The sequence below is a fragment of the Watersipora subatra genome, chromosome 9, assembly GCF_963576615.1.
Source record: "Watersipora subatra chromosome 9, tzWatSuba1.1, whole genome shotgun sequence".
Lineage (NCBI taxonomy): Eukaryota > Metazoa > Bryozoa > Gymnolaemata > Cheilostomatida > Watersiporidae > Watersipora > Watersipora subatra.
In genome coordinates, this window is record NC_088716.1 from 12,855,302 (window position 1) to 12,879,662 (window position 24,361).

At 34.2% G+C, this 24,361-nt stretch overlaps 1 protein-coding gene across 1 annotated transcript in view; it reads left to right on the plus strand.

The window, feature by feature from the left end:
- Nucleotides 1-562: 562 nt before the first annotated feature.
- Nucleotides 563-24,361, plus strand: part of LOC137403927 (protein eva-1 homolog C-like) — a 55,444-nt gene continuing 31,645 nt past the window's right edge. The window contains exons 1-3 of the mRNA XM_068090048.1: nucleotides 563-726; nucleotides 20,139-20,362; nucleotides 21,556-21,679. Of these exons, the coding sequence (XP_067946149.1) occupies nucleotides 648-726; nucleotides 20,139-20,362; nucleotides 21,556-21,679 (427 nt within the window). The 5' untranslated portion in view covers nucleotides 563-647. The remainder of the gene's footprint in view (nucleotides 727-20,138; nucleotides 20,363-21,555; nucleotides 21,680-24,361) is intronic.

Consider the following 24,361-nt stretch of genomic DNA (forward strand, 5'->3'; position numbering starts at 1 on the left):
GATCGATACTACTCATCTCTTACAAATATATCGTGTAATATTAGATCTACGCTATGTTGTGTCTCTAGTTTACAAATCATGATGAAACACGTTCAACTAAAGTGAAACTGACCCACGGATTGAGGCTGATCGAGACCCACAGATTGAGAAAGACTGAGTATTGACACGCTACATTCGGTCTTATTTTGTGCCTATCTTAGCAACAATTGACATTTGAATTATCGTTAGTTTATCGGGGTTTCTCGTAGCGCGAATAGTTTGCGACAAGTCTAGATCAGTTTTCTGACGAGAGGCCTAACAAGGGTAGAAAATATAATAATACAATACCGGTAGGATTTTATGTATATCGTGAAAACTTTTTGTTTTAACTTTTTTGAGTGTTGTTTTGTGGTGCGAAAAATAAACTTTCGTATCAACGGTACAGTAACACCTTACAAGGCCTCATATGTGTAAATAAACGCACGTGCGAGCACTACGCTTCGCATCGGCGCCTCCGACGTGATTACAATAATAGTAAGTGGATATTCGCAGCTTGCATAAAGCGTTACAATGGCAGGAAAGAAAGAGTGAGTGATTCAGACTCGAGATTTTAATAATTTTACAGCCAACGCGCTCAATGGGTGTTTTGATTGAGTCGACAGAGTTCGATGATGGTGTCAAGGATTAGCACTGTTTGGAATATTCTGGTTTACTACACAACAGTTTGTCACATTTTAGCAGAAACTGGTAAGCCACATCAATTTTGAAGTTTCACAATCAAATCATGTCTGAATCTATGATAAACCAAGAGTTGAAGCAAGAGTTTCTATTTTGCCTAAAACTAGTTTACTACTGTGTTTTTGTGATGGTTCATCTAAAGGGTGTTGAACTCTTTGTATCTGCTAGCAAACAGGCAGTTCCTGCTGAGACTTTAGATAAGGCTTTCTCACTTTACTTGAGTAAATGAGCCTGTCGTATCATACTCAACTACACTGCAGGCCAAGTCAAATATTTTTATAGCTGAAATTATTTTAAACTTGGAAACTGCATCAGAAAGTGCTTACTACTAGTTTTTTGTCGTAACTTGACATTTATTTGCGGGATAAGTGAAATGAGTTTCATGTGTGCAGAAATTTGGAAATTGTTATCAATTTTTTGTAAGCAGCATTTGTACCATGTAATTATAGCTTACCAAGTTAATTGTAGATTCAACCAAATTTAGCATATTAAACTACCGCAAGCTATTCTGTATGCAGATAGCACTCAGATAAACTCATAAGTGTTTCTGCTTCCTAGTAATTGCTATACTAGCACAGTGAATAGATGTTCAGTTCTTCTGGTTGTTATGTAGGAAATCAGTGGTTCTAACCCCAGTGATGGTTAGTGGTTTTTTCTTAACCCTCAACAACAATTGCCCTTTACCGGTCATTAATAATTACTCCCGGGTTTTCCTTATAACAAGTAGGCGGCAATTATACTTAGAGAACTTAGAGATAGTCAGCCACTACATACTATTGATATGCCAGACATAATTTCATGCAATTACGCTAGTCAATATTACATAATTAGTTCAGAATTGTACTTGATAATTATTCCCTATTGATACACCGCCGTGTTCATTTGTGCCTAGGTTTCCATAGCAATTGCGTTGGTGTCAGTTAGTGTCAGTTAAGCTAATAGCACCCTGTGACTACACAGTACTTTACTGCCTTGTCGAATGTGACAATAACGATGGCCCTCTATGATAATCTGATAATCTCTGTAATAAGGGCAAGTGAGAAAGGTAATGCCAAAAATTCTGACAAAGAATTGGTTAGTTCCCTTGATGTTTTAGAAGTTGCTAACTGCTACAAAATCTGCATTAGGTAAAATGATTCTAATGTACTTAGCTTTGAAAATAAAATGTTTAAGTTGTTAAAAGCAGGACTGATGTAATACTAAGATATTAGATTTAACTGTGAGTGTATAAATAATGCTAATATTATAAAATTGTATACTATGTGAAAAAAATTCAATTGATCAAATAATTAGTCCAGAAATATACTTTTTGTTCCGTAAACATGACTGGATCAATGAAACCATGAGCAAGTTTTAATTCTAGCATGAGATGAGGCAGCATTTTTTAGTATTATAAATGATTTTATATATTATAGTATATAGTATTACAGTTTTCTACAAAGTCAAAATATCTTCTGACCATTAAATTTGGATCAAGGTGATGATTTGTACTACAAAAAACTACTGAGTAACATACATTTACTTATACTTACATATTTGTACATACATTAGCATATATTTATATACACTTATGTACACTTACATATGCATATGTACTTACTTACACTTGCATATCCTTACATAAATGTATATGCACTTTCACACACTTACATATAAGTATGTTCACTTATATGCCCTTACGCAAACTTACGCACCCTTACATACACTTACATATGCAAGTTATACTAGTATGGTAGATTTGCAGATAAGAAATAAATGGTCTATAGCAATGAAGTTTGCTTGAAATGAATTGATTTTTCATTCACCAGCTCAGAACTGATTTAATATCAAACTGTTGAAGTACCACTACTCAAGGTTGTTCACCAGTGTTTGCATATAATTGCCATGGGATAACCAGTCTTGGTTAGAGCTGGTGCAGGCACCTAGCTGTCTGCAACTTCCTTCTGTCAACAATGTACAGTAAAGCAATATAACACAAATACAGAGTCGATGATACGCAGTTACTGCAGCTCACTGTTAGTTTTAGTAGGAAGGTGGTAATAACTGCGTGTAATGTCTAAATCAGCTTGTGCCTATAAAGCTGAAGGAGATATGACGTTCTCTGACAAAGTCAGCACTGTTAACGCTGTAGTAGACACAGCCAGCGATGACGACAAGATTGTGTGTAGTATTAGTAATATTTATGTCTGCAGCGTTGTTTCGACCAGTCTGCTGTTGTAGAAGGAAATTTAGGTCATACCACAAAAAATATTTCAAATTTCAAAAGATTGTTTAAAAAGTAACATTGAAAAAATTATAAAATAATATTATTTGTAATTGATATATATATACACGTTTCAAGAATAAAAATGTTGTTCTAGGTCTTCTCCTTCAAGGTATTTTTTAAGGGCGTCATTACAAGACTGACGTTAGTGGCAACATTTTGCGTCATCTTTGTTTGCCTCTGGTGTACTGCGCCCTTTAGATTGTTTTTGTTAGCTACTTTGACATCGAAGGAATTTAAAAAGACTGGCTCATCCCTACTTTTTCTGGCAAATCAGATTCGCTCGTGGATGCTAAAGCAAGAGTGTCTAACTCAATTGTACAAGGGGCCAAAACTCAAAACACAATCTAGATTGCGGGCCGAACAGGATGAAAATTTATTGAACACACTAGAACTAATTGCTTTTGGAACATAAATATGGATAAAAACAGACAGGACTGTCATTCTGAAACAAACTTCAGGTTAAATTGACCCGAGAAGTACGCAGCTAGGCAGTTGAAATGTTGCATTATGGGATCTGTAGTTCTGTGCTGTACTATGTCATCAGCGCTTCATATTGATGGGCCACGAATAAAAATAATGTAAAATGACTTGCGGGCCAGATCTGATTACAAGGTGGGCCGAATGTGGCCCGTGGGCCATGAGTTTGACACATATGCTCTAAAGTATTGAAAATTGTTTTATTACCGATAAAAAAAACACACGAACAGCAAAATGAAGTTCTATTTTGAAACGGAAAATTAATTTATTCCTTGTATAGGTTTGTTGTTGTTTATTACATTATTAGTTTGTGTTCAGAATAGTTAATATCTTTAACATATTATTTAAAGATTTATCTTTAAAATAATATATTATAATATAATATACATGTATACAACATAATCATTGTTTTTCAAAAAATAAAGTTCTATTAGCAATAAACCGCTGCTTATGACTAGAATTTTATCGAAAAAAAACTATATATATTACAGGGTCAATAAAAATATCATCACGCATTTACAACACACCGAAGATCCGTAATAAGTGGCTTGGCGGCAACTGCTTTTCCAGGATCAATCCTTTCAAACAATTTCGCCCATGGCAAGGAAATCTTAAAATGCTGATACAAATACCAAAAAGTAATGGTGTCATAGATCTACAATATCATGATGGTTATAATTTTCATATTACACAAAATCTCATTTAATAACATAACTGAAGGAAAGCAAAATATGTAAATTAATAATATATAATAAATTTAAATTAATAATTAAGACTTAATATCCGAATCATTGAAAAAGGCCTTGACGAGACTATAGCAAAGTTGCTACAGTTATGACATCGTCGTTCTTTATATGTCAAAATGCAATGTCTTTGAGCCGTAGTGAGTTTTTGACTTGAGAAGTCTCACGAACCAACTAACAAATGCCTCAACTGTAAATTTTAGCAAAATCAATCTTTTACAAGATTGACTTAACGTCGATCATGAATATCAACTGAACTGAGAATATATTTTTGCCATCTTATACTCGCGTCCCCCAAATCAGGAAACTCATAGATAGAATCACAGACTAATGTGGTAGCTACACAAATGTTCGATAAGGGCCATAACTATAAGAGGCTGTACAGTTCGAGTGTATAGGTCGACGCTTGCTTCTCAAAGCTTGGCATGAAGTCAACACTTTCAAAAGCAAAAGCACTGATAGTTGATTGGCTGATAAATTTAAAGGCATGTCTAGCGATCCTTTTCAGTTTTCTGCATGGCAAACACTAACAGAGTTAGCCAATGAGATACTCAATGCCCAAAATCACTCCTAGGCCATTGACACCATGTTTTATGTTGTCAAAACTCTGAACTAAAAGTTTCAATAACTATTAATACATGATACACCTCCCACCACAACTGTTACAATAGCAGCATTTTTAAATCTCAGATTAAAATGCCTAAAAATTACAGCCGCATAAAAATTGCTCACTGCTGCTAGTACAGAGCGTAATGTTTCATTAGAATACCGGACGAGAGAGGACAATAGCTATGCTAGAACCTTATCACAAACGATTTGGTATACAAAGCTCCTGTGCATAACAATAACAAAGTTGTTTTGGCAGCATGATCACCAAATAATGACAGCATGCTTTGCTTGACCTTTATCCTGGGCATTGATTCATAGGCGAGAAGTAACTTGTGCTTTTAGCCATAAGTTAGCCTGTGGTGCTATACTACTCCTGGTTTTATGAGAAAATGGGGACATACTGCAGAGCGTTGTATTTTATTATTATAGTTTTTTTCGAATTTGTTACTTTGCTAAACTTTAGTGATTTTAGCCTAACGGTGTAGGAAGGCTTTTTATATAATTTATCACTTGAAAGCCAGTCAGAAACCGTAGATGACTGTCACATCATAGTTTGAAAGATGTCCTCTGTAGAGATTCTATCACGAAAATATTTGCCATGGTTGCAGAGAAGGCAATATGTAACCTAAATTTCCTACCTTATGGCTGATTACCTGATTAGGTTCATAGGCTAAGTACTTGCTTACAGGTTTACAATACCATAATTTGATTAGTTCCTTCAAGTTGTTCATATTTCACCATTTAAATTTTTCAAGTTTTACATTAAAATTAAGTTAAATTTTACTAATTTGCTATTTGCTATTATCAGGATAGCAATTACAATGTGTGAACTTGATACAAATCAAATATGACTTGCATTGGAAGAAATCTTGGAATTTTATTAATTCCAAGACTTGGCGAACACTTTTCGTATGACCCCATTTTTAACACTTTGAAGCCTCGGCTCGGCATAATTCTGGGAATTGTCTTACCTGGTCGTGCGCAAAGTAAACTTAACTGCGTAGTTACGTTTTTTTTGTATTTTTGGTTTTTTGAGATAAGCAAATTTTAGTTGCTTTGTGGCTATCTCTAAAACATCACTTCTTTGAAAGAGTGAGAAACAAACCATGTTCTCTAGTTGATTTTTGTTGTTATGTTTGAGTTCTACAAGCTTAGAGCTTCAAGATGACATTCGATTCAAAAGGAATTGTTCTATTCTAAGCACTTTCACACTCAGCAGAAAGCCGTTGATACTGTTCAGGACCAGTAGGTCGGCTTGTATATACATGACTGGGCTTAAAAGTGTTGAAAAGATAGCGGTCATAAATTTTTAGTTCTCGATTACATTGGATGGTACTTGGCATCGAATGACGGATATTAAAAAATAATTTGAAATTGCTTACATTATAAATTGTCTTTTCAAAGATCTCTAATGTCTCAGTTGACTACATAATCAGTCTAAACAAGAAGAGGCTGTTGATCATCTAGCAGAAGTAGCTAGTAACAGATAGTTTGAAGAGTGCTTGATCAATAATGCATCAAATATTTATGGTTCATATATGGATACTACGAGGGAGACAAATCCAAAAAATGTTTCGTATTTGCCTCTATGTCCTACCTCACTTCCACAATGAAATCTGTTAATCATTAATTCAATTTAATGATTTAATTAAATAATATATATATATAGAGCTTTAATTTAAAGTTCTCTGGAATCAGCAGAAGTTCTGCGCACGAATCATTCAACGTATTTGTATGTAATAGTTTAAAAATGTTTAATTAATGTTTTAAAGCTTAGTGAAATCGGTTGCAAAAAATGATATTGCTTTCGCAGTTTAACAAAACCGTAGACTTCCATTTTTTTAGATGTATATGTAAGGCCTAATGTTAAAGGATTTCACTAGCAGAAATACGATTAGGTCGCTGTTTACAATTTTCCTTGTCATTCATCCTAAATTTAAAATAAGAAAAATTTGGAAATTGCAATATTTTGCTACAAACTTTGAGTAACAAGAAAACTTAATGGTTTGTTTATTTTTGGTGCAATTTTAACCCAATATTGTTGCAAAGTTTTGGGTGGACTTAGTACGAGATCTTGTAATACTGTGATCAATGTTTTTGAATACGTACCAGCCATTATAAAGGCTTTCTGTAGGAAAAGAGTTGAATCAGATTAGCTGATCTAAGCTATCTAAAAACTTCTAATTTTTACAGTCCATCGAGCGTGATGTTCCACCTTGTAAGCGAAGGCTTTGGCAGTATTTCCTACATTTTTCAGAGATGGCAAATCAATGTGTAGGTAGAAACACTGTGACAACTAATCAAACTAATGCGGCAGATTTGAGAGCACCTTCTGCAGCGTGTCACTCTACTTCTCCCCATTATACAGGAGTGTACTATTTCTCTTTTGTTCTTCCCTCAATCATTCCTCCTAACCTTTTGTTTTCTTAACCCATTGTTTGTCAACTCCCGGCTCATTCAACTGCTGGGCTAAGAGAATCCGAGAGTGTCCTCTCCTATGACTATCAGGTATGCATGGCTGACACTTGCAACAGGATGTCATGCTGTCACAGTAAGATGATATGGCTGCCTATTACCAATACAAATAACTCAATGTTGAAGGGCAAGCATGCCTTATTATCTTACATCATGACACGATATTTAATACGGATTACCCAGTATGCCCACTGTTATAGACTATAGACTTTTTTCGTCTGACGATGGCACAAGTTGCTCCAAGCGATTTTTTTCTGGTCAACTAGGTACTTGTTAGCCTTCCACACATGTGACCAACACAGTTTTCTATTTCGTGACACCAACTATATTCACTCTAATATCTGTGAACTCCACAATTCACTATCCTGACTTCGTAATATTATTAGACTACCAAATTTCACAACATGTCTGTTCAACTCACTCAATAATTCCTGATTTCTTCTGTCTTATCAATTTTTTTGTGTTTCTCTTAGCATTTAATAAAAAGGACATCATTTTGTTGATAATTCGTAAACTACTATAATAAAGGCTGTGTCATTATTTCTGTTTGAAATCACGCTAAGAGTCCTTAGGAAAAGGATTGCCTCACACAGGGTTTGAACCCAAATACTTCATATTGCAGCCCATCATGCTAACCACTACACCACTCAGCTACCTTGCAATAGAAAGTAATTATTATGTACATACTGATTACTCATGGCGATCTCTCAACATGCACTGGACTGCCAAGCATACTAGTGCCAATAAAAAGTTATTCATGCTTGTTTAAAAGTTTCACATGTTGGATAGAGCCCTCTGTGATATATGGCCAGGCAAGTTTTGTTTGCATTGCTACTGCTCATTCATAACTATTAATGTTTACATTAAAAAATATGTGCAATGGCTTTAACCAATCACAGTGATCCCTCACTTATGTTTAACCAATCACAGCGATCCCTCACTTATGTTTAACCAATCACAGTGATCCCTCACTAATGTTTAAAGATAAACTTACACACAAATTTGGTTGATTCTATCGGAAAGTATCGTTTCTTATTTACCATTAGTGATTGTCTTTGGTGATCTAACTGCCTGGATGTTTCAAGATTAAAATCGATGGCTTCTTCACAATTAAAACACTCAGGAGGAAAATACGTGCCGAAGTGATGTCACTAGTTGCATGACTGCCTGCCTCTTTCCATATTGGCTATTGCGTTGCCTTGGCGATGCTATCGGTTTAGTCATGAATAATGATCGAGAGGACAAGATCGACATGCAGCGATATAGTGTGCCCAAAGCTTTACGGCTACAGTAGACGCTCCTATAACGTATACCTCCTATAATGTAAATTCCAGATAACGTAAAAAAATTATGTAAAGTTTTTGCTTTTTACTAGCCTACACAAAAATTCCATACAATGTAAAGTGCCAAGTCAGGTGAGTTTTCAAATTCAATTTGAACATTAATCTATCTCGCCAGACTTGTGAAAGAAAAAACGATGTGCGTAAAGCGTTATACCTATATTTTGTACACGTAAACAACTTCCGCAACGATCTAGTTCATCGTCATAGATTGTCAGATGTGTCGACAAAACATACAAAGTCACAAATACAATACGAAGGCGGTCGATTGGTGCAGGTGTGACGGCATCGGTCCACCAATCCGAATGTCACGAGTTGGAGTATTGTTGAAAGTTCTGTTCTAGCCTAACCTTGACCCCTGGTACTGGTACATAGCCAACAGGTAGTACCATTTTATTCTAAAACATTTTGTTGTTTTGCTTTCTTGTTAATGTATAAAATATTTATTATTAGTTTTAACGTTGAAAAGTACACATTGCTGCTTAGATAAAGATGCAAATCTTTGCGAATGAACGTCGAAGATGTGCGCTACCCATCAACTTATTGCAGAATTACCGCAATTATGGTCTGTAAAAACCAGCGAGATTGATCATAAAAAGAGAAAAGTGGTCTGTGCAAACTAATAATGCTGCAGTTACGGTACAGCCAACAAATTAAAAAGTTAAGTCAAGTTTCTCTTTTTGTATGCCCAAAGAGGTGAGTTTGGAAAGATCTTGGAACGGATCAGGCAATTTACATGCATGTTACTGTTCTTATAATGTTAAGACCCTATAATGTAAACATTCCTGGAACAAATTATTAACTGTACTGTCCGTCCAGAGCTTTTAGGGCTACGTCATCCAGACCTTTAAGGACTACGTCGTCCAGAGCTTTTAGGACTACGTCGTCCAGAGCTTTTAGGACTACGTCGTCCAGAGCTTTTAGGACTACGTTGTCCAGAGCTTTTAGGACTACGTCGTCCAGAGCCCTTAGGACTACACCGTTCTGAGCTTTTAGGGCTACGTCGTCCAGAGCTTTTAGGACTACGTCGTCCAGAGCTTTTAGGACTACATCGTCCAGAGCTTTTAGGGCTACGACGTCCAGAGCTTTTAGGACTACGTCGTCCAGAGCTTTTAGGTCTACGTCATCCAGAGCTTTTAGGGCTACGTCGTCCAGAGCTTTTAGGACTATGTCGCCAGCAGGCTCATAAACACCTGCAGTATCTTGGCCGGGTAAACTTAATTGAAGATGATGCAATCAAAGCTATTCCCTTATCAGCCAGCTACGGGCAATGAATGCTTCGTTGCCATTGTCCCAACGTACATTGCTTTGGCTAGTTACCATCTCCAATGAGATTGTATCTTTACGCCTTTACCTGCTCTGGGAAAGGCTTGGTTTATGCGAGCCACTAGGCATGTCAAGTGAGAATGGTTTTTTGGAATGTTCCATTTGACTTGCACTCCAATGAGCCTGGCCCTCGTGAGAGAAAAAAGTTGTTCCTCAGATTACAAGAGAGTTTTTTTGACAACGCGAGGCCATTTTCAGGTAGCAGCCATAATAATAGAGTAATAACACCGTAATAGCTGTAATAATGAAAATAGATGAAGAAGAGATTTTAGACAAGCACATGCGCTGTTCAAATACATCTTGTAGAGTCCAAGTGGAATCACAATACTTAATAGGCAGCTGCTCACTTTCAAGTACTCCACTTTCCTTTCAGTTCTTCGCAATTCTATCCAGCTAGAGAAGTTGCAGTGTGTACTGCCGTCTAGTAAACGACTTTGTGAAAGATGACCTTGCACAAAATTTTAATAAATATAATCAGAAATTATTAGTATTTTTCTACCATTTGCAATTGTTTTTCCTGTATGTGGTGGTCTGCCAGGATGTTTTAAAATTAAAATGGACAAAACTTGGTTGCAGTTGAAACGCTCAAAAGAAAAAGATGTGTGAAATGATGTCACTAGTTGCTATGGCAACTGGTGACAACTACGGCAACTGTTGTGTTCAGATCGCAGCGTTACGCGTCACTATTTTGTTGGTCTCTTTGCCGAAGTGTAACTATAAGCGTTTTATCTGAGTGTTTTAACTGTGATCAAGATTTGCTGATTTTAACATTAAAACATTCTGGTAGTCAGTTCAACTTAAACATCAGAAACAATCGCAAATGATAGAAAAATACCGAGATTTTCTGATAAAATCTGTAAACCCTTTGAACCCTGGCTGTGCTTGTCAATGTGTGTCAGTAACCCTAGGCAATTTGTCCAGCGATCCAAACTTTTGTTAAATATATTTGAATGTGCTCATAATACAATGATATTTTGTAATCACTAGTAAAATAGTGGGGCAACCGAAATCAAATCTCATCAAACAGAAAAAAACAGTATTTCACCATTATTCGGGTTGAAACTGTAGAAGTTCGTACAATTTTTAAAAAATTTTAAAACGTTTAGGCTACAGTAGTATAATATCCATCGAGCACAGGTTTATTATTCTTTCATGACTCAAAATATAGTAGAAAATTAAAATTAATATCATAAAATTCTTTATTTGCATCACAATCATTTATGACCTGCCAACGGATGAGTCATAACAATTTTTTTGTGATAAATTTAAGTTAAGGGTGTGAACAAGGAAATGAAACCAACATGTGGTCTTAAATACGAGTTGAACACCTTTTTTGACGATAAGCTGAAAGATTTTTTATAAAGTTCAGAATTTAACGAATAGATACTACTAAAAAGTTATTTTTGACCGATGAAGTGGTTGCATATTTTCACCAGCTCTATGCAAAAACATTCTTTGACGCATAGAAACACAATGATCAACTAACTTTGCAAAATATACACCTGTCAACATCGGTATTTGCCAAAGCGTGTCTGCGGATATTCAACATGCTAAATTTTCTCTTGTTCAGTTTCAAAATTTATGAAAGACTGTCATACCACGTGCGTTTCAACAATGATGTAACAGCATTCAATCACTATCCATCACAAGACAGTCTCTAGCATGAAATGGGTTGATAATCTATCATTCATTCACTGACAGACTAGTAATTGTGTGCTTGAATTTGACACCGATTGCACAAGCAGGTACTTTAGACTGTCATATTTGAACAGGTTGCTACAGGTGCTCTAATAAATTTTTGATTGAGTGCGAAGTCTTTGAAAATTATTGAAATATGATTTAAACTATTTTACTACTGAATATTTTTGGTACAATAAAAATTAAATTGTCCAATGTTTTGCTTTTATGCGTTGGTTACCTTTTGTTTGTTTATACTAGTAGCATGAGAAAGTCTAACAACATTCACCCAGATATAACTGGCTCATTAGCATAATCAATAAATCTATGGAAATGTTGAAAAACAAGTTTAGAATAGGCTGTCTACCTAGAGGCTAGTTCCTTATAACATCGGACCAAGGAGGAGACATAATGCTAGCACTGCAAGCTCAAAATTGATTGTTTTAGGAAGGAATTTAAAAATTGAGCTTTCAACTTTGTAATTGTGCCTGTTGCCATATGATATCTTCTTGATGAGAATATTCTATAAGTTTATATAGCCTTATATCAAAGATCAACCTTCTAATGGTGGCTGCAATTAAGTTGCATCAAGCTCTCCATTCTTCCATCATGATACACGGGCTAGAACTACTCAGCGCATGGAAGCAAAGGACAATGTCAAGGACAGTTAATAGACCCAATCCTACAATGAAAAGTGTCCAAACACAACAAAAAGCCATGCCTTTATGTATAAGGAAACAAAATGGAAGCATTCTTTATATTTTAAAATTAAATTTGATTGTATTTTTTAATAATAGCTGTAGTATTAAAGTGACCTTTTCATTTTCAGTATATTACTGTCGGTACATTAGAGGATCGGTACATGCTAGAATAAAGTTATTCAGAAATGTTCCTAGACCGAGTTGGCCATCTATATCTGATGACTTAATGTCATTTTATTGTAAAAATAGCAGCACTTCGTAACTACCATAAAAAACAAGCTAACATATAATCAACCAGATTGCCTAACATATTAAATCAGTCTGTCCCTGACACAGCTTACTGGAAATACATGTATATTATTGGCTATGGAGAATTTTCCTTATTGGTGCTTAGGCTATATGTCTGCTAATTTGGCTTGCTCTGAGCAGAGTAAACTATATATAACTTGTATTACAGCGTGTATGACTTCCTTGTAAAAAGAAGTTATACATGCTCAGCCGCGGCCTAGTTGTCTGGAACTCCTGACCTACAAACAACAGGTTAGGTTTAATTCCCAAAAATGCCACTGGTGGTGACAGGAATAACCTTCAAACCTTAAATTTCTCTCTGCGACTGGGTATGTCTTCGGTTGCTAGGGTTCATTTGCAACTTGTCTCAGACATGTCCAGTCAAGATCACAGAGCCAACAGTGCTCTTGAAAACACACAAGTCTCTTCCTGCAGTAAGCAAAGCAGACTTCGCACTCTATCTTCAAGGGATTCCTCACACACACATGCTCTTCCTGTGTGAGGGGCTGACATTTGCTAGTGTTACATGATATGAGTTTTTAAACTTCGAAGTTGTGGTTTTGATCGTAGGAGTGAGGAGGACGTATTTACATGATACGCAGGAGTGGTCCCACGACTCGTAATTGTTCGTAGCTGACAAGTTTATGTGCTACGAAAAAATTGTCGCACAATTGTCCGCGTTTTCTATATTAGTCTGTTGCGCTTTTAGCTACAGCAGGGCACATATTTTACATCGCAGCTGGAACTATTAAAATGCGTCTAAGGTCAATGTCAAAAGGTTGATGTTGTGAGGACGTCACCAATGAAGACGATGGAAATCCAACCTCCGATCGCAAAGATTTGTGCAATAATACGAATATTGATGTTTACATGATACGCAGTATTTTGTTGTTGATACAATGTTTTCAAAACTACCGCCCGTGTAATCGTAGGTTTGAATTGCTTTGAAGAATTAAATATGCGACGTTTTAAACCATTTACATGCGACGAAGATGAAAATATGATAAAAATTTGTAGCGTGTAACGTTAGTGACAGTGAATACAAAGCTCTTTACATGTGAAGCCACCTCTGAATAGGTAGTTTCCGTTAAATATCTGCTACGAGCTGGACACGCAGGTAGCCTCGAGGAGCTAGGAAACGGAACAGTAACATGATAGGGGTGACTAGAGCCTGACTACTCGTTGTGTTGACTTTCATTGTTGTCAAGTGTGATTGTAGCTTTAGACGGTTCGCAGCACAAAAGGGTCGACTCCATGGTAATTAGTATTTGAAGGTTCTTTTCATCCTCTCATAGCTCGGCATATCAGGGGAAGTTTGAAATTAGATTTTTAATACCTGGAGACTTAAGTCGCTGAGAAATCTAAATGGATTCTTAATGAGGCAATCTATTCAGTATCATTTAATAATAGACTACTTTTATGCCTCCTGCAGGCGAGTTCGCAAAAGTTAAACTATTTATAATCAATGCTCATAGTGCATGTCAGTTGATTATAGGCTGAGGGGTGATCCTCCAGGCCCCCTTTTTTATTCAGTCCATGTAATGGTTCAATTCCTTAGTAAGGGCAGAGGGTGTATTGGTCTAATCTGATATTGATGGTCTGGTAGCCAGTATCTAAGTTTTCTCCTGTGTGCCTGTTATTTTGACATAAATCCATGAGATCCTTATTTTTATGTTTGAATAACAACCTTCTTAGGTTAAAGAATTAATTATTTTTTTCAAAATTATAGCTGCGGTTATTATTCATAATCATGTTTTCTAAGTTCTATGTTGGTTGTCGTGTCGAACCAAAATTAGGTTCACAAACCAACAAATTACCGAGCACATTTTGCACAGTTTTGACTACTTTTTGTTTATCGCAATCAAATAAAAATTTTAAAAACAATTTTTTAAACTAATTATGCAACAAAGCTTAGTAGTAAAGGGTTTTAAAGTTTTTATTACGTTAAAATAGCATTTTATTTTATAAAGATTATAACACTGGGTTTTTAGCGTAAACCGAATAGAACCCACAACACTTAAAATCTCCAAAGATAATCATTTCTCATTTCTGAGCGATCCATTGCAGTACCAATCCTTTGAAAAGCAAACGCCGTAAGAAGATTTTTTTATAGCTGCAAGTCTTCCCAGTTGGTCAGTTTTGTGCCTTTATGAGAACTGGTAGAATAGTGTGCCATGAGAGATCGTCAGGTGTGATAGCTATAAGTTCAATGATACTAAATTGCAAGTATTTAGTTGATTGGGCATTGGTTAGAGTGTTTCTCTAGTAAGTCGAATGTCGGGAGTTTGAACTACGTATGAGGCAACCTTTTTTCAAGCGTTCTTCTAGCTCACAGCACAAGCCGAACTTACCATTATATGATCAGCCGATGATGTTGCCAGTTAATTTTGGACACACTTGACAAACTTTTCCAACTGATAATTTCCTTAAAACTAACCACCATTTTAGAATACTGGTCTTCAAGCTATTGTCTCCTCTTGTCCACCACTAATCTTAGAAAGTTAATGTTGACTATCCGGTAACTGAATTGCAGCTTTCAGAAAGATTATATCCTAGTCAAGAAATAGAAGTTTGAAATAAGTCAAAATCAAACTTAAAAAATTCATGTCATTCTATTCTGAGCTCTAGGTGAATCAGCATTTGTGAAGTGAAGCATAAAGTGAATATTGTACTCGCTACTAATATATTGTCCAATCAGATGCGAGCTTCTATTACGAATGGCCAACCAAATTATGTGTGACTGGAAAAGATTGGTTACAAGATTTCGAGTTTCAGTTGGTTCTTCCTGTCAGAACTTTAGACTTCGAAACCTTTGCTTCTGTTGCCAAGCCTATAGATTAGAATAATGGGATTCAATCAGTAAAAATTAGATGTATGTATTATATATATGTACTATATAATTATGTATTATATGTAATATATACATATATTATAATCTTGATCTTGAAACTTTTAATTGACGTAAAACAAACATTTAGGATAGGCAGAGTGAGAAGATGCACAGATTTCGAAAGATCATTTGTTGGAATAAGGTATGCTGGCATATGTTGTAGATTTGCAATTAGGCAGAATGCTCTTTTTGCAACGGAAGTAAATCATTAGTGGCTTATCGTGGAGCTAAATCATAATAAATCTGTATGCTACATATCATGTCTCCTTTTGTTACTATTATACAAAAGGTCAATTGAATCTAGTGTATTCTTGCTGCGGAACCTCATCAACTATTCCCAACAACCCGTGCCTATCATGATAACAATGACCTTGACACCACATGCAATCTTTACTTAGATGTTATTATCAATTAACTGAAACACCTGATCAATTTTCTAAAATCAAATGCATAGATCTTTATCACTGAGCGCTGATTGCTAATGGGATGCAAATATAAGCCTCGGAGACCTTCCTTCTTAGCAGACCGTAATGCACCAGCAAATGATTCATTATGACACACAAAGGCACATAGTCTACAGTTATCAGAAAGTCAGCTGCTATTAAGTGCAACAAATGTTTGCTTTACACATTTAGACTGAGTTTTCCTAAAGTGTGTAGGGGATTACACCCTGGTCAGATTTTCTGTATAGTCATTAAGGCTAATGTCTTCCTTCGCCTGATGTTATCATGAGACAGCTGCTGTTTTTTGTTGTTATGTGGAGATTGGAGCACATTAAGAGTAATTAAGTCCCTTATGCCAGCACTTGTCTATCATCTCTCTATCTGGTGCATTAATCAAGCTCTGTATGCATCATAAACACGTTATTTTATGTGAGAACCTTACCTGCCGCATACATACTCAGGCTTGTCACTGTTCTTATAGCCGATGGTTGACAAAATTTGTTAAAAATATATTTAGAAACGTGATGCGTATAAGATATGATATATAGATATTATATATGATATCTATATATAATATCTATAATATAGATATTATATATAATATCTATAATAATATTATAATATAATATCTATGTATAATATCTATACATAGATATTATATATAATATATATAGCTATTATATATAATATATATATTATATTTAATATATATATATATCTAAAGCATATTACATACAACATATATAATATAAATTGGGTGTCATAACATAATATGGGTGTCAGGGTGGCCTAGAGGTAGCGCCTTTGACTATCAACCGTGGGGTTGATGGTTTGAGTCCTGCTTAATGCCGTTCTGCCAAACAACTCTCAGCAAGCTTTCAACCCTAAGTTGCTGGGTCTTTCGAATCTAGAACTTAACTCGGAGGCCCCATGTGCCACACTGACATGGTATGCACGTTAAAGATCCACCTCTGTCCTTCGCACATTGGGCAAGTGAAATGGCTACCTGGCTCTGTCCAACTGGACGTGTTGCACTGGCATCCCTTCAGGTTAATCTAACAGTTCCGGAATTGGTAGATACTGAGAACTGATCACCTTTTCTCCACCATACTGCTCGACCCAACCATGCATCGCTAAGATGCAAGTCATTGTCAATTTAAACAAACGGCCAACAAAAAAATTATCTATATATATAATTTATATATATACAATGTATATATAAATATAATACAGATATATTTTATTAAAAACATAAACCGAGCTTCAAAAATGAATATAAAATTGGCCATTTCCTGTTTTATGGTAGTGGGATCCTATTGAATTCAACCATTTGCGAATCAACCAATTGGGATGAATTACGTGAATATTGGACTATATAGGCTACATATATACATGTATATAACTTTTTGGAAATAATTTCATTTCAAAAAAAATTTTTTATTTGCCAAACGAAAAAAGAAAAAAAGACACCAGTTAACTACTAAAATCAAATCAATTGATTCAAATAAAAAGCACAGATAATGTTTTTGCATGTCAGAGTGAATATTTTAGGATAAAAATACGTACTTCTTGGGCATGCATTGAGTTGAAAGCAATGGTAATGGGAAATAATGAAAATGGAAGAAATGAAGAAAAAGAAACAAATTTAAAGATGGGCTTGGTTCACTGCCCATTCCATTGGTTCACTAACATAATTTGTTATCATTGCGATAGTCAGCTACTACAAGAATAGAGGTCAGAGAGAAGACAAGTCTTCACATGTGGTATTCTACCTTACACCTGCATTTTTGATCAAGTTAAAATTAAATGCAAAAAGTGAAATACAGTAATAATATAGAACAGGAAGTGATGTCAGAACAAGTGAGTGAGGATGGGGAGGTGGTAAGGGAATGAAACCTTTTTTTAGTAGTTGCACGGTGTTCAATGAGATGGCAGATTTTTGGCACCGTATTATTACAACCATAGATATAATAAACCCATTTATTATATCTATGGCTCTAACAAACTATGAGAATATCCAGTTTGGCTCATGAAGTACCATTAACAGTATTAGTGAGGTCTTGTATGACTAACTAGTCATAATTCCTTCTAATAGACCACGCCATATTCGGCTGAAGATTTTATCAAATAATTCTCCCATGTTTCCCATGGAAATGGTAGCAAGCGCCTTTTTCTCTCAAGTAGTCAGTAGCTAGCCGATGCTGGAAACTATTCTTATGGATCACTCAAGTTTGTAAGAGTTGTCTGCTTTCTTTTACTTGAGAATAAACTTGTTTTTTTTACACCTTTCAGATATCCCAACCATTTTGAAAAAATTACCCAGGTTCGAAATCCATATGCATTTTATCTGCAGAAAGGCCTTCAAATAGTACAATTACAGTAGCATTTGCGACAAATTTTACACTTGGAAAAGTATTGCGGGGAAGACAACTCTATCTCACTCAAGAAAAGATTCTTCGTAGAATATTTTATCAATGCTTAACAGTTTGAGCACAAATAGAAATGCGGATCAAATACAAATTATTGCAGTTACGGCTATATGTATATAGAGAGGTAGATATAGATAAATATAGATAGATGTAGATAGATATAGATGAAGCGATATATAGATGTAGATAGATTTAGAGGCAGCGATAGATATAGATAGATATAGATGGAATGATAGATAGATGTAGATAGATGTAGATAGATATAAATATGTAGATAGATATAGATAGTTGTAGACAGATATATATATATATATATATATATAGATAAAGAGATAAATACAGATAGAGAAAAATAAGTAAAATGTAAAATAGAGAAATATAAACTTTACTGTCCCCAGTAAATGCTGTTCAAAGCAAATTAGACCATAAGACAACAATAAAATACATAAAAACTTTTTTTTTCTGAAAACTGTCAATCTTAGGGCTATATATAATCACCACTTACATGTAGTTTTCTTACATCTGAAGCCTTACATCTGTAGAACATTGTTCAAGTTAGTTTAATATTTACCGCAAAAACAAATCTTGCCATATTTATAGGGGTGTTGTTATTAAACATAATATTTAAACTATGTCAAGTTTATTATCTCCTGTTGCCTATCATTAAAAGCAATCTTATATCATTATAGGATCATTTTGAAAGGTCGGATAGCATTTGCAATAATTTCAATTCATACAAAATTGGCGTGTGCAAGGTTTTTTATTTGGCTGCTAAAAATTATGAAAACAAATCGCTTTCCACTTTTATATTTTTAAAATATTGTATGAACTGCAGTAAAAGTTCATAGTTGGCAGCATTTTAACAGCACCGAGTGAGACATCTAATATTAGTTTCACCATGAATAAAATGGTGAATAAAACATGAGTAAAATATAAAAAAGTTATTTTATTCAACTTTTTTTGTTACCGACAAGCTTTGGTATATGGAGTTATAAAAATAAACACATTGTTATTATTTTTATTAACAAAACTGATAAATAAAATCATGAATTTTTAAATATTTTTAAAGCTTTGCTACTTTACCTGCTTGTAAATATAATTTTTTCAAGAAAGTCAGCACAAAATATTGAATTGAAAGTGCAACCCAATAATGATCATTTCAAGTGTAGACATCACTAGAGGCATTGAAAAAGTCATAAAAAATTAGTTACAATTTAGCATTGTTGTAGTGAATGTAATATGACACACTTGAACTTAACTTAACAAATTTTAATCAGAGATAGGAAATAGTATAATAAATAACATAGATTATGATATAGAATATAATAATATATATATATATTATTATATATATAATAATAGATATTATTATATATATATTATATAATATATATAATATAATAATATATATTATTATATTATATATATATTATATGTATATAATAGATAATAATATAATAAATAAAGGAAATAATGGCAGAATACGTACTTCCTACTTATTAGTTAGTTTTACTAACTAAAACATTACTGTGTAACATTTAATTTTTACGGTAAGTAAATTTGACTGAATAGATGTGAAGCAATGAACTTTTTCAATTAGGTTTTGACATTTTGTGCATTTGGCCTACACGTATAGGTCATGATTGTGTTTATTTATCAGTTTAAACGAGGTATCGTTCTGTAACAGCTACAGATGTGAGTTTTCTTTGTTCTGCAGTTGCTACGTGTAACAGCTGCTATTGGGTTGTTTATAATAGATACCACCAGCAGTGTGAACAGGCAAGCACTCTCTATCTGCGAAGGGCAAGACGCTGTCCTCACTTGTCCGACTGACACGTACATAGTTGTTTTGAGCGCTGAGTTTGGAAGACGACTCCCAAGCTCAATCATTTGTCCCTACAAGGACTCGCCTAAATATCAGGATCTGCCTTGGGACCCACTGGCTGAGAATTTAAACTGCATTTTTCCATCTGCACTAGAGGTATGTGGAAAAGCGTATAATATGATATAATTTAATTTGATATAATATATTATAGTATAATTTAAGCTGCAACTTTCCATCTGCATTAGAGGTACATAGAAAAGTGTATAATATATATTAGTGTATCCCATATTATCATTAGGTGTGTATTTATCAGTTTTTGTAAACGCTACGCGTTTTTACATTTTTTTGGCCGATTCCATTCAAACGTCACACATATAATCTGGGCCTTCTGTCAAGTTGCTAAAAATATTTGGTTCCAAAACTTCATCAGGTTCCTGACAACCAGCCTCTTAAACACCTATCTCTAGACTTGATTGAAAAACAAAAGTAATCCTGGCATCGCCTGGCTTACTTTTAGTATAATGTAATATATTATGTAATAATATTATATTATGTAATTTATGTCACAACTTCGTATTTGCATTCGAGGTATGTGTATAAACATATTCCTAATTAAAGGTAATTGTGTAATAGCCACCAAATTTATGCATTTTGTAAAAATAGTTGAAAGGCATATCATTTTACTTCAATTAAATGAAATATCTATAATATTCTGATACAAAACAATTCTGTAATGATTATTCGTAACAATCCGTAATGGTACACCTGCTAAGTGGTCCATGCCAATCTGTTTACTCCTGAGAGGGTCATGTAACAACAACAATAGAATGGACTGTTTCTGATTGTCTAAAATGAAAAGAAAAACATTGTTTGTATTTAAAATAAAAAGGCAAATGGCAAATGGCTGTAAACTTGCTCAAGGCATTTAAGAAAAATTATACTAATGATAATAGTAAAAATCATAAAATAATGAAAATATTAAAATATCATAAATATAATTTGTGCTATTATTATATCAACTATAGATATAATGCTTACATCAATAAGTAAAGCACAAACGAGACAGACTAATGTCATTATGTAATCATTTAGATAATTGATACGACTTCGCACCGACACCCTCTTCACCTACTTCTATCTACTTGGTCCTAAGGCTATGGCTTAATGTTGGTTAACACGCTTTATAACTATATCACAGAATGTTTATGGGAGATCCTTAAAAATTTTAACATTTTGTCCCAACTCAATTACTAGTGTCTATCTGGTGGTTCATCCCAACTTCAGTTAACATAAGTTAACAGTCAACGTTAACTTGAGTTAACAATGTATGTTTGGTTATTTGTTTGCAGGCGGTTCAGCGTGTGTGTCAAGAGAGACGAGAGTGTCGTGTAAAAACTAATTCTAGGACATTTTATCCAGACCCTTGCCCAACTACAGGGAAATACCTCAAGCTTAAGTACGAATGCATTCCAAGTAAGTTTCATCATTTCAGACGCAATTATATGTTCAAGCGAGAGTTGTGTTCTCAATGTTGTAGAACTTGCAAAAAAAGTCTTTTTTTTGCAAATTCTACAACATTGAGAAAAATTGCAAAAACATTCTTTTTTTGCATTCTGCCCTGGACATATCGAATGCCTAAAAACATGTTTCAAAGTATTTGCTGCTGACATCCATTTTTTTCTATAATTATATTTAATCAAAATGCTTAACTTGTATTTTTTATGTCAAAAGGTTTATATCAGTAAAGCGAGAGTTGTGTTCTCAATGTTGTGGAATTAGCAAAATCGTGTTTTCGGTTTTGTCTTAGACTTAAAATGTTGTTAGAAAGTAATGTTGTGTTTATAAATATTTGCTGTTACATTTCTTTTCCCATATATACAAATCATACATATAATGTTATATAATCATATGAATGTCACTTCAAAAAAATTAAAAAGTTAAAAATGAACTTAACTCTTTTTTCTCTTTTCAAAATCATATACAGTGGAAGCTTTTATAACGTAAATAATCCGTTCCAGTAATGTTTACGTTATAGGGAATTTACGATATAGGAACGGTAAAATATATGTAAATTGCCTAATCCATTCTTAGATCTTTCCAAACTCACCCCTTTGGGGATGCGAAAAAGAAAAACTTTCCCTAACTCTTTTAATTTGTGGGCTGTACCGTAATTGCAAAATTATTGGTTTGCATCAACAACTTTTCTCCTTTTTATGATCAACATCACTGGTTTTATAGACCATATTTGCGGTGAATTCACAACAAGGTGATTGGGACTGGCCCATTTTTGACACTATTTTACAACGGTTTGCTTATTTTTGTAAATAAGTAAATCTATTCTGCAAAGTAAAGCTAATAGCAAATGTGTTGTACGTCTACAATAAGACAAAACAACAAAAAGCTTTTAATTATAAAAATGGTTTTACCTGTTGGTCGTTTATCACTATCTAGGAGGCCAAGGTTAAGATGAAAATAATTTTTGGCGATACTCCAACTCATGACATTAAGACTGTTAGATTGACGCTGTAACACCCGCACCATTCGATCGCATTTGTATTTATCAACAATTGCGCAGCAATTACATTAACAAGCACTCTGTCGATCAACGCATCAACAAGTACATCTGACGATCTACTACGCCGAACTAGAATGTCATGAAATTTATAATAGAGCGTTATAATAGGTATAACGCTAAATGCACAGCGTTTTTTCTTTCGCAATTGTGGCGACATAAACTAACATTCAAATCAATTTTGAAAACTCACCTGACTAGACACTTTACGTTATATGAAACTTTTTACGTAGTAGGAAGCAAAAACTTCACACAAATTCGTTACGTTATTTGGAATTTACGGTATACGAGGTATAACGAGGTATCAACTGTATATCATATATATCATATACCATATATATCATATATGATATACCATGTATATCATATATGATATACCATGTATATCATATATGATATACCATGTATATCATATATGATATACCATGTATATCATATATAATCATATATATAATCATATAATCATATATAAGTGTTTAATTGCAAGCAAACTTGCATTTCTTCCTCTTGATTGGGTTAAACTTCTCCTTGGTGTTGTTTATGCCAGTCTGAGATCCAGCCATTTTTTGGTAAAAAACTTTTCTTTTGACAAAAGTGCAAAACCTTATTTTGATATAACTTTTGTAACTCTTTAGATTAACAGTCTGCAATAGAATCTACACAAATGCTATATAAAACTGACAGCAAGAGTAAGTTACTATGAAATAATAGTTATGTTCTGTTGGGACGATTGCTACATTATTTGATTCCAATCTAGCCTGCCTTGACAAACTGTTGTTTTTGCGGAGTTGTCCCCCGTCGAGCGGGCGAGCAACACAACAGCTTGTCACAAGACGTACTGCACCTCATGCACCAGCTGCACTGAAAGGGAGTTGTTCTCTTCCGTCTATGCTGCTTGGTTGCAATGTTATGGTCGTCGCTCCATTGGTAATCGTAACGGATTCCGTGCAAAAATTTATGTTGAAAAAAATAAGATTACAACGTTTAATCAAATACCAGTTTTTGTTGTAAACGTTAGTAGAATTTTAAAATTCTAGTAGAGTTAAAAAATTTTCTTTAAACAAACACTTACAAAAACAAAGAAAAGCCACATTTAAAAAAAAATGCTATTTTTAATTTTCATGTAATTATTTATTATTTTTCTACATAGCTCAACTTGCTTTCATCAGCATTGGCCGGTGAAATGAAGTTTAAATGAATCAAACTTTTTGGGCTCATTTCATAATATGCAAAATACTGCTAAACAACAACTCCCCTTTACCTTGCAGAAAGTTCACAGCCTGAGAAAATTATTATTATTTGCTTAGATACATCTATGAATAGCCGTTAAAAAGCACATTAAGCTTTTGCTAAATCATTTGGTACTAAAAGTGTCAGCAAAATAATGTCCGTAGGCTAATTTATTGGTTAAAATTCTTTTTTGAGTTCATCGAATCCATAACTAGGTATGTGACTACCTACGTTTTCGATAAACTTGCAGCACAATGTATCTATTATAATATAATATTGTAAATTTAATATTATAATAATAATATTATAATTAATATTATAAGTATTAATTAATATAATAATATAATAATTAT